This window comes from Sorex araneus, chromosome 1 (assembly GCF_027595985.1).
Source record: "Sorex araneus isolate mSorAra2 chromosome 1, mSorAra2.pri, whole genome shotgun sequence".
Classification (NCBI taxonomy): Eukaryota; Metazoa; Chordata; class Mammalia; order Eulipotyphla; family Soricidae; genus Sorex; species Sorex araneus.
The window spans coordinates 39,509,475-39,524,366 of record NC_073302.1 but is presented as its reverse complement, the minus strand read 5'-3'; the positions used below and the strand labels follow the sequence as shown (position 1 = coordinate 39,524,366).

Below are 14,892 nucleotides of genomic sequence, written 5' to 3'. Positions count from 1 at the left end.
CCCCAGTACTGTACATTCTCTGGAACATCAGAAGTGCCACCCTCCCCATCACACACACACACACACACACACACACCCCACACACACAGAGCCAGAAGTAGCCCCTGAGCACTGCAAAGTGTGCCGCTCCCGACCCTCCCCATCTTTCTCTCTCTCTCTCTCTCACACACACACACACACACACACACACACACATACATCCACCACAGAGCCAGAAGTAGCCCCTGAGCACTGCTAAGTGCACCGCCCCCCACAATTAAAAAATATAGATAAAAAGAAACAGTGGAGGACCAAAGTGATACTACATAAGGTAGGGTGTTGCCTTGTATGCAGCCCACCAGGTGTTTGATCCTCAGCATCCCTATGGTCCCCCAAGCACCATCAGAGTCTGTCCTGAGCTGTACAGAGCCAGAAATAACTCCTGAGCATTGCTGGGTGTGGGCCTTAAACCAAATGAATAGTGGGACTGGGGATGTGGCTGGGTGGTGGATGGTCCATGGTGGAGGTATAAGCCTTGCACAGGAGAGGACTTGGACCCAATTCCTAGCACTGCTATCAGATTATCCTTAGGTATCAAGATTGGGACCAGCAGAATGAGGGCAGGGGGAGGGGAGGGCTGGGATCTGAAGTCCTTCCCTCCAGTGCTGGGAATGGGGCACAATGGGGCATTCAAGTCTTCTCCCAGGGCCACTGCTCATTAAAGAATGCTTGTGAGCCCCATCCACCAGGTTAAGGGCTCTGCTCTCACTTATCTTGTAGCTGGGCCCTGGCATTACCTTGCATTATTAAACCTGCTGGGGCTACCAATGTCCTAACCTCCAGTGTGGGACACAGATCAACACCATCATCTTTGACCTGTAAGGGTGACCAGAACTCTGCCCTCAGCAGGGCCTTGACTCCACAATCATGGCTGCCGAGCTGCTTCTTCCTACCAGAACCCAACACTTTGTCTTTTAGCTCCTTCTTTCCTGGGTTTCTCAGACCTTACCTTGACTGACCCTTCCCCTAAGAGCTTCTTCCTCACTCCTTTGAGGGACATTTCCACAACAATTTCCTCACTTCATCGTGACACATGTGTAGTAAGGAGGAAGAGGAAGGAGACAGGAGACACTAAAGAAAAGCATTAGGTCCATACGATTTTGGGTTTTAAGTCAGGAATGAGCCATAGGACACAGTGGGATAGGCAAGATAAGAAGATAGGCAAGTCGGTCTGATAAAAGGCAGCATAGGTTGAAAAACCAGGGAAGCTTCCACAGAAATGTTTCAATTTTGATCACAACCAATAGTACCTGGGGTGCCACTTCCTGTGGTGCTTTTTCTGCCATACTGGCTCTGCACTCAAGGGTCACTCTTGGCAGTGCTCAGGGGAACATATGTGATGCAGAGATCAAACTGGGATCATGCAAAATAAGCACTTTAACTGGAGGACCATGACGTCCAGGGGATTGAACCTGGGCTCCTGAATGCCAAGCATGTGTTCCAGTACTCTGAGCAAGCTCCCTGGTCTAACCTCCTCAGATAAAGGGCAAAGTGTTGTCAAGCGAAAGAACATGCAGAGGGGGAAAAAAAAAGCACACAATATGGGACATTAGACAGTGAAAGTCTGTGTTTTCCCTCATACTGGGGCTGCTTTTCAGCCATCTGTCGTCACACATGTTGAATTAAAAAGGAAATGGAGGTGCGATATGAGGAGTGAGCTGGGAAGAGGCAGGCATGAACCAGACCACTCCAGCTACTTCCCTACGGTTCTCAGAGGGAGTCAAGTCTGTATCAGATGGCTGATCTCTGGGCCTGCCCCTTCCCCCTACAGAACAGGAGGGACCCCCAACCCCCCAGCATCTGAGATGCACATATTTCCATTATTACTTTATTCCAATTTGGAGGCATCCTATCCGCACAGTCCTTCGGATACCTCCAAAACAGGACTCAGGCAGCAGGCTGCCCCTTGTGATCCTGAATATAAAACAGTGAAGTCTCAGAGGCCAGGAGCTCCAGGCAGTGTGGTAGCAAGAGGCACGGCTGAGCTGCTCTTGCAGATGATCCAGCACCCGTGTGGGTCGGGCCAGACTGCTCTCCAGCTTTCCCCAGGGCCAGAGGCCAGCACCTGCAGCCTGGGCTACCTTTGGTGGGACTGAACCAGCTGTCTGAACCAGGAGCTCACAGCACCGTCCACTCGCATCACCAGTGCAATACCCAGGAAAAGTCCTATGCTGCTCACGATGAAGCCCACGGCCTCAAAGATGAACCTGCAGAGAGAGGGGAGGGTCTCAGGGGACACGGAGAGCAGCTCCAGAAGCTTTTCCCTACAGAGGTGAAACCCTCCCCACTCTGAATGCAGTTTGTGCTCCAGGTGTTACTTCCCCACTGCCTCTACCTTTCAGGCAAATCCACTCACTTGGGGGCAAACACCTTCCAGACCATGAGATGCCTTCGGAGGATGGAGGCTGCCAAGGCACAGGCCAGAATCTAACGGAAAGAAGAGGAGGTCAAGTTCCTGGGGGAAGGGGAAGTGGCACTGGGTCCAACAGAGTCACCAGAGGTGCCTGTGAAGACTGGGCAAAGGAGGAAAGCCAGGTGTGTCAGTGGAATGAACCATATGCCAAGAGGCATGAACACCTCAGTCTTGCCCTGATTCCCCAGGCTCACTGAATGATTCTGAGCAACCACTCCCCACTCTGCCTCTCACTGATGCTCAGGCTCTGCCTCCGGGGGTGGAGGAAGGCACCTTCTGCATCTGAAGGAAGGAGGGTCCTTTCTCAGCTTGGGACAGAACCCTGGCCCTCTGCCTGGTCTGCCCATCGTTGAGTAGCCCTCAGTGCAGCCAGCTATTCTGGTCTAGCTTGGAGAGAAGAAACAGTTACCAGGCTTGGATGAAGGAGACTTGGGCTCAAGCCTCAACACTGTCGGAGGTGCTGCCTCTCCTCAGCTACACCTCAGTCCAGCCTCTCTCCTCCAGCCTCTCTCCTGGTGTTTTGGCGAAGTGTGAGATAAAGACTGATGTGCGCACATGAGAACAGACTATGCACCCCGGGACCTCACCCTCACCCACCTGAATGCCAAGGACAAAGAGGTACTTGAGGCCCAGCTGAAGCAGCGCTGCGTTGAAGTGGTGAGGCGCGTCCCGGAGCCGCATCTCCATCAGCGGCTGCTCCTCTTCCTCCTCCTCCTCCGACCTAACTCTGGCCTCAGCTCCATTGGCTGGTGGTGGTCGCCGCTTCCGGGGCCCCGGGCTCTCACAGAGGAAGGGCCACAGCAGGAGCAAAGGGCAGCCCACTGCCTCGGAAGCAAGCAGGGTGAGAATGAATGGAGGTCCCAGGGCCCAGTGGCTGCCCACCAGCTGCTCCCCAACTATCCAAGTGGCTGGCTCAGGCACCAACTAGCATAGCGCTGGCAGGGGGGTGCCAAACAAACCCGACAAAACCCCCAGCCCCCAACTCAAGTCCAGGAATTCCCATTCCTTCTACAAATTCAGAGAAAGCAACGGGGGCGTGGTGAAAACGAGGAATTACCTGCAAAGAGGAGATGGGAGGCAAAGGTGTTGGCGCCCACCAGCAGAGCAGGCAGCCAGGTGGAGGAGTCGTGGCCCTCTGGGAAGCCCACGAAGGCCGCATGCCAGTGGATGGCTGGGAAGACAGGCTGGTGGCCTGTGGAGTAGAAGGTCTGTGCAGCCAGGAGGGCCCACGCAGAGACCGCCTGCCACGGAACAGTGAAAGGACCTGCGGGAAAAGGATTGCCTCTTTCACATTCTCTAACCCACAACGGCCCCACAAGCAGCTGCTCCTGCCACTTGAGCATTAGTGCTCACACCCACACAGCCGGTGGTACATCATCCTGACCACCGCTGACCACACCATGATCTGAACCCCTTGGGTGACGTGGGGTTCAGATGAACCTTGCTATGTTCAGCTGCTCTCTCACCCGCCCCCATTTGCACACGGCTCACTATTAGGTACAGATAATTTACTACTTCCACAATGGGAGTGTTAGAGAATGCCCTCATGGGGCCCAGAGTATAGTACAACAGGGAGGGCGCTTGCCTTGCACGCAGCCAACCGAGGTTCGATTCCTGGCACCCCATATGGTCCCCCGAGCCCGCCAGGAGTGAGTGCTCCTTGAGTGCAGAGCCAGGAGAAAGTCCTGAGTATACTGCCGGGTGTGGCCCAAAAACAAAAGAAAGAAAATGGCCTCGTGAGCAGGCAGCATTTCCCTAAGGACAGACCTCAGAACTCTCCTGGCTGCTCCCCCCGCAAGAACCCTGCAGACCCCAGAACCAAAGGGAGGCCTGAACTCGTCTGGCTCCATCCAGCAGATGTGTGAGAACTCTGAGACCCCTCCGCTCACTTCCCCCCAGCTGCGTGGGGCCTGAGGGCCCAAGTCAAGGCCAACTAGCTGAGGAGCAACATCGCCGTGAAAACGAGGGGCTGGAAGGTCCCTGGATACTTCGCGGCTGGAGACACGTACTTACCCGTGGTGCGGACGGGGATCCCAGCCGCCAGCAGGTGTAGGAGGAGGAAGCTCTGCAGGAAGAGAAGCAGGAACACCAGGCTCAGGCGTTCTGCATGCAACAGCAGGAGCGGGAAGGCCAGGAGCGTGAGGGCGGTGACCAGAGCGGCTGAGTAGACGCTCCCCAGCTGACAGGCAGCCAGGGTCAGTGGGCCTGAAGGCCTGGCCTGCTCCAGGCGGCCCCGGAACTCCTCCTGCATGTGTCGGTAGATCTGTGGCACCACATAGTCCAGGTCAGCCTGGGAAGCGGGGGGGCCTGAGAAGGGAGTGAGGATAGTCCTGGTTCTTGGTGCACCAGACACCGCCTTCACCAGCACTGTCACAGGTCTCCAGAGCAGCAGCAGGAGCCCCGCTGCGGCCAGCCCCACCACAACCCTCGGCAGCACAATGGACGCCCCGGCCACCAGGGCCCGGAGCCGCGGGGGTGCTTCCTCGGCTCCTGATGCCAGGGCCCAGTAGGCGGCCATGCCCAGGGCCATGAGGGGCAGCCCCCAGCGCACGAAGAGCACCGGCGGCTCTGGGCTCTTGAGGTTCCCGTAGCGGCGAAGCCACAGGCGCACAGCCATGAGCAGGCTCACCAGGGCCCCCACGCAGGCTATGTACCACAGATTCTTGGCTCGACCCCCCACCATGGAGGCCAGGGGACTCAGCCAGGGGGAAGAGTGGCAGACAGGCGTCTCCTCAGGGCAGCGATGAAAGAGCCCTGCCAGCCTGATACACAAGAGCAACCCAGCGCCCAGCCCCAGGGCCTGGACGGCATGGCGCCGAGGGGGCGCTGGGGGGCCCATGGAGCCCAAGCGGGGTGCTGTGAGGAGCTTAGGGGGCAGCAGTTTGCCTTCCCAGTGAAGCCGGGCCACCAGGAGCAAAACGAGGGAGATCAAGAGGAAGCGGGTAGCCCCGGCCTCGGCTACCACAAAGCTATCAGAGAAGAAGGACGCGAAGCGAATGAGCAGGAGGGACAGGACAGGTCCCGGGATGGGCAGTGAGGCGGCGAGGGGTCTCTTGGCCCCCCGGCCCGCCCAGGCTCTCCACAGGAAAGGTATGAGTGAGCCCGCGGCGGCCAGGGCTCCAAGAACCACAGGATCCAGCCTGAGACCAGCAGTTACCAATAGTCCAGCACACACCAAGGCCCCAGCCAGGCCCCAGGCCATGGCTATCAGAAGAGGGGAGAAACGGAAGCTCTGGGCTGTGGCCCACTGGGAAACCATCAGGCAGAGGAAGCAGGCAGCAGCCAAGACAGCAGCACCCCCTGCCATGCGGACCAGAGAGAAGCGAGCCCAGGACTCAATGCACAGGGCTCGCACTCCCCGCAGGTACTGCTGCAGCTCTGTCGTCACAGTCTGCAGGGCTGCCTCGGCACCCTGCGGGCTCTGCAGCAGCTGCTGGAAGTTGGCGGAGGCCTTGGAGAAAAGGTTCTGCAGACGATGCAGCTCCTGCACCGGGAAGTCCTGAGCAGCAGCTGAGTAGGTGCGAAGAAATCGGGACACCTGGCAGAAACAATCAGAGGGTGGAGGGAAGGGCTCAGAGGCGGCATCTGGGATAGAGGCAAATACTAAAGCAGGTACGAGAAGATGAGGGGCTAGAGGGAAGGGAGGAAAGAAGCAGGACACGCAGTGGTCGGTGGCAGTAAGACTAAACCAAGGACAGGGAGGTGGGCTGGCCGTTCCGCTTCCCCCACGCACAGCCCTGCACCTACCTGCTGGGCATTGAGATGGAGGGCAGAGGCCTGGGCCAAAGCAGAGGAGAGCGGCTGGGAGTCTGTGGCCTCCGAGAACAGGTCAACTATCACCTCCCCGATGTTCCCAAATGGAATGGGCAGACCCAGCAGCAGGGCGAGTGTGGGCACTAGGTTGATTTGAGGAACTACCTCTGGTTCCTGGAGGACATGAACAGGGGTCAGCGGGCTCCCCACAGTGCTGAGGCCAGTGTTTGGGGTGGGGGAATGAATTTGGGGACTTCAAATGAAAGGTCCCATAAGGATGCTGCGATCCAGCTGAACACCGGGTTGAATACTTAAGCCTCACCTCTGGCGGGGCACTGGGGAAGAGGGCTGTGGGACTGTACAGGAAAAGTGCAGCCGAGACCTCCAGCTCGCTGTCCCCTCCATGGTCCCCACTCATGGTCATCCCATGGTCCCCAATCACTACCAGCAGTGTATCATTCTGCAGGCGCTCCACAAGTCCCCTGAGGAACAAGAAATGTGCCAGAGGGGAAAGATAGACAAAGGCTCTTCACGGAGTGGGGAGCACTCACCCCCAGACATAATTTCCCTGAGAAGAAATTATGGAGCAGTGACACCTCTTTGGTCACCACCCAACTACTAAAGCCATGCGCCAAGAAACGGAAGGTAGGCGAGACCTCTAGCTTCAAAAACACAGCATGGTGAAGATGGAACTTGGTCAGTACACACGGAAAGGGGGACTTCTCAGACACAAACACACTCCCCCCGCCAACAGCCCACACTCACTGGATCACCTGGTCCATCTGGCTAAGTTTCTTGGCCATTTCAGGGTGATGAGGGCCAAGCTTGTGGCCACAGTGGTCCACACCAAGGAAGTGAGCAATCAGCACATCCCATTCACCACTGTCCACTGTGAAGGGGAGAACATTGAGCACAGGGTTCAAAGGGCCATTTCTCAGCCCCAGCCAGGCTCTGAGACCCGGGGGCAACAGCCCAGAGAGCTCAGACTCTGAGACCTGACTCAGTCCTCCCCATTTCCGGGGCTCCGGCGGCCAGCCCTGGCCCCATGCGCACCGGTTGGGTAGAGGTGTTCCAGGATGCCGTTGTCCACCGTGTGCAGGTCTCTGACATTGAAGGACGGGAAGAAGAAAGCCTGGGAGAAAGCTCCGGGAAAGAGATCTTTCCAAGTATCGTCTCCCATGAAGACCACACGCCTTCCTGCAGGAACAGAGGAAGAACAACAGTATGAGCAGAATCAGAGCTGGGAAAAAGAGAGGATGAGGCCTTTGAAAGAGCCCCTAGGAATCCTGCATACACTCTGGGGCAGGCATTCCATCCGGCCATGCTTCATCCTTCAAGGATGAACATTTTTCAGGAATTTAGGGAAGCTTTCGGTGATCACCATACTCCACCCTGACCTCTTTATTCCTTGTTTTGTTTCTGATTTTTGGCACTGCCGGAAATTGAACCCAGGGACCTCAAACATGGCAGGCAAATACTCTACTACTGCATCACTCCCCCGCCCTCCTTCCTTGCTTCTACCCAAGGTTCTGCTCATTCTTTTTTTTTTTTTTTCTTTTTGGGTCACACCTGGCAATGCACCATGGTTACTCCTGGCTCTGCACTCAAGAATTACTCCTGGCGGTGCTTGGGGGGAACCCGGGTTGGCTGTGTGTAAGGCAAACACTCTACTCACTGTACTATCACTCCAGCCCCTCTGCTCATTCTTGATCAATCTCTGATTCAGGGGGGAAAGGCAGAAATCAGAGGCTACTCCTACCTCTGTGTTCAGGGGACCAGATGCAGTGCCATGGAGCAAACTGGGGTCACATTAACCCCTGAATTATTTCGCTGGCCCCTGCTGCTCCATTTTTCCTTTACCCTCTCCTCCATGCTGAGATCACCAAGCCCCTATTTTCTCTTCATCTCTCCTGTCCTTAAACAGAGTTCCCATAAAGCTACATGGACAAAATCCAGAGTTGCACTCTCTCAAGCAAGGTTCTGGTCTCCTTCTCCCTGAACCCCACCACACAGCAGCTTGGCACCTGAAGTCCCAGATCTTTAACTTCTATAGTTTTCAATTTTTCATTTTCCTTACAGATCAGGTAACAGGGTGGTTACAATATTGTTAACTTTCATGCGGTTTTTTGTTTCTTGAGCCACAGTCCCAGCAATGCTCACGGGTTACTCCTGGCTCTACACTTAGGAATCACTCCAAGCAGTGCCCAGGGGACCATAGGGGATGCTGGGGATGAAAGCCAGAGAGAGATAGTACTACCCACTATACTATCTCTTTGGCCAACTTTCATAGTTTTGATATGCTGAGTGCACCTTCACTAGCACCAAAGTGCCCAAATTCTCCACCACTATCCTCATGTCAGTTCTAGTACACCACTCCCTTCCCCATCCCCTTTTCCCACTGCTTGAGAATCTCAGTTTCATAATCATCAAAGACCCTAAGGGTTCATCATGATTTGATATGGTCCACTTCCCTTATGCGCCCTGATTTCTAAAAAAATAATGCCCCAGACGCTCAAACTAACCTGCATTGGAGAACTGCTTGATGAGATTGTCTTCCACTATAGCATAGCTGGCAAAGTTATTCCCAGCATCGACAAAGGTAGGCAGTGATCCAGTGGTAAGGGCTTTAAGGCGCTGCATGGTGGTTGTAGGGGGGTCAGCCTTAGACTGGTAAAGCCTGGCATGGTGAGGCTGAGTCTCCAGCATCCTCTGCAAGGTACCCAGCTTGCCCAGGAAGGGCAGGGAGACAGGAGGTACCCCAGGAACCCGTGAGTGCTGGGGCTGGGCAAAGTCAAATCGGAGAGCATCAATCAGAACTAAAATGACTCGGGCAAACCGGGAAGCCATCCAGCAGCCCCCAGGCCCCCCACGGCTTCCCCATGGTGGGGATCCAGGGCCTGGGGGCTCCTGGCAGCTACTATGGTTGGTGAGCTCCAAACGGGTGAGCAGGAAGCCACTGGTGAAGAGGGCAATGCCAGCGTAGAAGATGAAGCTGACCCAGGTCAGGAAGAGCAGCACTGGTATCTTCTGCATCCTGATAGTTGGGGGGTGGATGGAGGGAGGGAAGTCATCACAATGGAGTCAGGACCCAGCAGATATTTTGGTTCCTCAAGAACGACCAACTAGAATCATATCCTCCTGGACACCTTTCTGGAGACAAACAGTACCGGAATCAACCCCGTATCAATTTCCTCTCCACTTAAGCCAATGTTTCTGGACTATGGTCTTTAACTCAGAGTGATGTTTAAGATGCTGATTTCGTGGGCTGAAGCAACAGTACAGTGGTTAAGGTGCTTTCCTGGCATGAGGCTCACCCTTGTTCAATCACCGGCACCTCATAAGGTCCACAGTCAGGCCAGGAATGACCACTGAGCACAAAACCAGGTGTAAGCCCCTGAGCACCCCCTTCCTCAAAAAAAAAGAAAAAAAAATCTGCTGATTCCCAAGGGCTGGAGAGTATGGGTTAAGGCGTGTGCCTTAGTTGGACCCTGTTTGATCTCCAGCACCACATGTGGTCCCCTGAGCACCGCTGGATATGACCCCTGGGCACACGGCTGGAGGTGGGGGGAGAAACAAAACTAAAACCAAAAAAACAAATGCAGATTCCCAGGACTCGCAAGGGGCTGATCTTCGGCGGGTGGAGCAGAACACCCCTGTAGGTTCTGCCCTTGTCGTGGTGCTGAAAAGCAGAGCCCGCTAGGGGGACTGACGGTGCTCCAAGCTCCAGCCGGTCTCCACGCCGGAGCTTAAGACCCCGGGGACGGCCACACGCGAACGCCGCGCGGGTGACGGCGCCGCCTGGCGGGGGCCGAGAACACGAAGGGGAGGAGTCACGCACGGCTTCCGGACGGTCCAGCTGGCCAGGAGCCCCGGGCCGCGGTCTCCCCCTCGCCGCTCTCGAGCCGGGTGGACTGCGCAGAACCCAGGCGTCCAGGCGGCTCTGCTTCCTTCGGCTCCTCCCCGGCCTCCGCGCGGGCACCCTGACCCCGGTACTGGGCACCCTAGCTACGCTGAGCAGGGAGGGAGGGTCCGGACTGAAAGCCGAGGGGGGTCTTGGAACCCTGGCTCACCTTGACCGGCGCCCGGAAGTGCGGCGGCAGCACCGGCTGCCTGGCACCACCGACGCGCACGCACGGGGCAGAGCGGCCCTCCGGGGCTCCCCAGCGCCATCTGCCGGCGCCTCCGACGAACTTCTGCAAAGAGCGCCGGACTAGGAAGAGACTAACTGGAAGGCTAGTAGGAGATTCTAGAAATTGCGCTTGAGACTGGGGACTAAGGGTCCGAGCTGGTTTTTCACGAAGAACAAGGTTTCTGGTCTCAACTTGAATCCTACCTATACCACTCTGTCATTTTTGGAGTCATTTGTAAAAATAGAGACTAGCAACATTTTTTTTTTTCCTTTCGGGACCACATCTAGTGGTTCTCAAGGGTTATCCTAGCTCTGCACTCAGGAATCACTCTTGGTGGTCCATAATGAGATGCAAGACATCCAGCTCTGGTCTGTCAGTCGAGTGCACAGTAAATGCCCTACCCAGTGAACGATCACTCTGGCCCTATATTTTGTTTTGTTTAACTGACTCCCAACTAAAAGACTAAAAGATTTTGTTATTCTTCCTCTTCAAGTCTCTCAACTGAGTCTTACAGTTTTTTTCCTTCTTCAAAATTTATTCTTGTTGTACTTATTTTTAATTAATTTTTAAATTGCATCACAGTGAGATACAGTTACAAAGTTGTTCATGATTGGATTTCAGTCATAAAATGTTCCAATACCCATCCCTCCTTCACCAGTGTACATTTCCCACTACCAATGTCCACAGTTTCCCTCCTGCCACACACCCCACCTCTATGACAGGCACCTCTCTCCCTCTCTCTCTCTCTCTCTCTCTCACTTTCCTTTTGTGTATAATGGTTTGCAATATAGATACGTCTTATAGCTTTTTTTGTTTTGTTTTCAGGGCCACACCCAGAGATGCTTGGGACCGTGCAGTGCTGGTTGATCTAATCACAGGGTGCTGCCATTTGAAGTATGTGCTCTTTATGCCCCAGGCCCCTTACAGCTTTATTTATTTTTGGTTTTGGGGCCACACCCAGTGGTTCTCAGGACTTCTGGCTCTGCACTTAGGGATCACTCCTGGAGGTGTTCAGGGAATCATATATAGTGCTGTTCCTCAACCAGGGTCTGCTAGGCAAGCACTTTATCTCCTATACTGTCTCTCCAGCTCAAGACAATTCAATTTAAAAGTGGACAAAGAGGAGGCCAGATTAATAGTACGGTCAGTAGGGCACTTGCTTTGCACATGTCTAATCCACATTCAATCCCTGGCACCACACATGGATCCCTGAGAGCAGACCCAGGAGTCGGTACTGAGCATCACCAGATGTGGCCCCAGCATGCACACACATGCACGCGCACACACACACACACACACACACACACACACACATACACGAAGTACTACTACTCTATGTTAATCCATTGGAAAACGTTATGCAAAGTGATGAAAAATCTGTCACAAATACCACGCATTGTACTGCACCACGCATTGTACTATCTCAGTGATATGAACACATAAACACTGAGAGATAGCATAGGTTAATGAACGCCTAAAGCTGGCAGGAGAGAAGTGACTGCTAACTGAGTCTGAGTGGGGAGGGCATATCCTACAAGTGTGGTTGTTCTGCTAGGTGATCATATGAAAAAATGACTGAATTCTCACCTTAAATGGGAGAACTGAAATGGAATTATATCTCAGTAAGGCTATGAAAGCTAACAAAACCCTCTACTCTGGCTTCTCAGAGTACTGTCTAAGCTCCTATAGACACCCACACACTCACTACATACTTCTCTTTTTCATCTAGCTGCCACTTCCTTGCTCTTTTGGGGGGGAGGGGTGGGGTTCCCAAACACTGCTGAGGACCCAGGTCGCTCCCAGCAATTCTCAGCCAGATGATTCTGTGCTTCTGTGCCACAAACTGAGGATATAGTGGTGCACTACCAGGATCCATCAAGGCCACCCCAATGTTACGCAGAGGTCACCAGGATTATACCCAGCAATGCTTGGGGGACCATGCAGTGCTGGGATCAAACTAGGGTGAGATGCACGGAAGGCATACGCCTGAATCCTCCTCCTCCTCCTCCTCACAAAATCATTTTTATTGGAAGAAATTTAGAGAGGGCAATCTGAGGAGAGAGAGGAAAACATGTACAAGAGAAACTAGGGACTTCTCCTGCATAGAACAAGGCCCATTTTTTCCAGTTCTGGGTCCTACCTCAGGACCTTTGCATTTTCAGTTGGCCAGCTTTACTCCCAGATGTCCAGATGGGTCTCCCTCTCATCACTCTAAGCTCAATTTTCTGCAGCCCTCTACTGATTATTAAAGCTCTCCATCTCCCTGATTCCCAAATCACAATCCATCGTATCAATGAACTGTCCCTTCTAGCCCCAAATAACCTGACTTTATTTTTGTTTGTTTGTTTGTTCTTTGGGTCACACCCAGTGGTATACAGGGCTTACTCTGGGCTGTGCACTGAGGGATCACACCTGGCAGATTCAAGGGACTATATGGGGTATCACAGGTTGAACCTGAGTCAGCCAACTGCAAGGCAAGAATCCAACCTGCAGTACCAGTGCTCTGGTCCTCTGACCCTTCTAAATAGAATGTAAAGTTCATTGGTTGGGGTCAGAGAGACAGTACATTGAGTAAGGCTCTTGCCTTGCACATGGCTGACCCAGATTTAATTCCCCATATGGTCCCCTAAGCACTGGCAGAAGTGATTCCTGAGCACAGAGCCAGCAGTAAGCCCTGAACATCACTGGGTATAACCCAAAAAAAAACAAAACAAAAAGAAGGAAAACAGAGTGCAAGTTCATTGAGAGTAAGGGATTCTTTTATTTCCTTATGCTCAGTGTCTTAACATTTAGTTGGTGTGCAATAGTTATCAAATAGATAAATGTAAACTTCCAATGCAGAAGTATGTTGAACCCTGATCATCCCTTTTCTGTTTAGTTTGGTTTTGAGTTATACCTGGCAGTGCTTGGGGGACCGTATGCAGTGCTGGCGTTTGAGCTGGGATGGACAGCATGCAATGGAAGCACCTTAACCCCTGTACTATTTTTCTGACCTGCTAGTTAGCCTCTTGTGCAGGCTTCCTCTCCCTCTCCAGCACCACAAAAGCAACTTCTTAACTATCCTTCTGACTTCCCGCCTTTCCAGTCCCTGTGCACACTGTAACTGGGCAACTGAATCCAAAACTCATGTGACCACCTTAATCTTATGAAGGTTCTTCCTGGCCTGGGAAAGCAGCTCTTCTCAGTTCCTCCCTTCACTAAGGACAAAGTTACTGGGAATTGTCCTGGCATCTACCACATCGCTATCTATAACATGGCCCCCATACCACACCCTTCAGCCACAATAAACAACTCTTTGAATATTCCAACTTCCTAAAGCTATGGGCTTGCCCATTCTTGTCCCAGATCCTATCCTGGTGGATTCATTTTCCCAGCCTTGGTGGCAGAGTTGACAACCTTGCTGCCCCATGATCTGGTACCTTCCCCCTCTGCCAGAATTTCTGTCTGTCACAGCACTTAGCACCATCAGGGGCCTCTCCCTGACCTTGGATTCTCAGAAAACAGACCTGTGAGCCTCAGTTGCTTCTGTAGCCAGTGTCTAGAACTGATTTTTAGTCTGTGGTACACATTATTGTTTTATTGTTTTAATAGCACTGGGAACCAAACCCAGGGGATCACACACGCACGGCAACTTCTTTTTATTTTTTGGCCACACCCAGATCAGGACTTACTCCTGGCTCTGTGCTCAGGGTGAACTTAGGGGGGCATATGGGGTGCTGGGGATGAACCCCGATAAGCTGCATGCAAGGCAAATGCCCTACTTGCTGTACTATCACTCCGGCCCTCAACCCCATTAAATGTTTTTGAATAAATGGAAGTCTTCAATCCCTGATGCCCTCTAGTCATCCCGTTGCTCATCGGGCACCAGTAATGTCTCTCATTGAGAGACTTATTGTTACTGTTTTTGGCATATCCAATACGCATGGGTAGCTTGCCAGACTCTGCCGCTCGGGCTCGATACTCTCGGTAGCTTGCCGGGCTCTCCGAGAGGGGCGGAGGAATCGAACTCAAGTCGGCCGCCTGAAAGGCTAACGCCCAACTGCTGTGCTATCACTCCAGCCCACCCTCAAGAGTATGGAGAGAAAATACAGAAAGACCTCTCTTATATGTGGTAAAGAAACATAGTGAGGGAATTACAAATGGCCAAAGGCAAACAGAACCTGAGAACTGGTTTGCAGGACTCAACTTACCATGCAGGGGGGAGGTTAGAGTGGGTGCTGGGTTTGGTATTTGAAGATTGTAAGCATGAAACCCTGCTATTAACAGTATTGAAGGGCTGACGTGATAGTACAGCAGGGACAGCAGTTTTCTTGCACAGCCAATCCGGGTTTGATCCACAGCACTGTGTATCATCCCGGAGTCCTACCAGTAGTGATCTCTGAGCACAAAGCCAAGAGTATTGAGCATTGAGTGTGGCCCAACCTCCTTCTCCACCAGTCTTCAGGGAAGTTCTTTCCCATGAAACACCCCCACCCCGCAACACCTACCTCCACTTCTCAGCCCCACACTTAACAGGAGGGAGACTATACTTTCCATCTGGCTGCTCAGCAGACATGT

General features: G+C 53.3%; 1 protein-coding gene across 3 annotated transcripts; it reads right to left on the bottom strand.

Annotated features, from left to right (window-relative positions):
* Positions 1–234: 234 nt before the first annotated feature.
* On the bottom strand, positions 235–10,652 carry PIGO (phosphatidylinositol glycan anchor biosynthesis class O). 3 transcript variants are annotated; one of them, XM_055121513.1, is made up of 11 exons: positions 10,276–10,299; positions 8,728–9,355; positions 7,259–7,402; positions 6,971–7,094; positions 6,528–6,687; positions 6,200–6,379; positions 4,466–5,990; positions 3,510–3,716; positions 3,050–3,273; positions 2,396–2,466; positions 235–2,246 (listed from the first exon to the last, which is right to left on the bottom strand). In XM_055121513.1, exons 2-11 carry the CDS (start codon positions 9,236–9,238, stop codon positions 2,117–2,119), a joined length of 3,276 nt encoding a protein of 1,091 aa, XP_054977488.1. In that variant the 5' UTR covers positions 9,239–9,355; positions 10,276–10,299; the 3' UTR covers positions 235–2,116. The 3 variants fall into 3 exon arrangements, with proteins under 3 accessions (XP_054977488.1, XP_004600272.2, XP_054977494.1); XM_004600215.2 differs by having other exon boundaries at positions 8,728–10,647; XM_055121519.1 differs by lacking the exons at positions 235–2,246; positions 2,396–2,466 and adding an exon at positions 4,038–4,146 and having other exon boundaries at positions 3,087–3,273; positions 8,728–10,652.
* Positions 10,653–14,892: the final 4,240 nt, after the last annotated feature.

Bases quoted from the DNA above. Each gene is read 5' to 3' on its own strand.
- PIGO (XM_004600215.2), bottom strand. From the start codon at position 9,238: ATGCAGAAGATACCAGTGCTGCTCTTCCTGACCTGGGTCAGCTTCATC. The intron at 7,095-7,258 runs GTGCGCATGGGG...TCCCCTTCACAG, and splicing joins GGAACACCTCTACCCAACCG to TGGACAGTGGTGAATGGGAT. The intron at 6,688-6,970 runs GTGAGTGTGGGC...CTTGTTCCTCAG, and splicing joins CAGATGGACCAGGTGATCCA to GGGACTTGTGGAGCGCCTGC.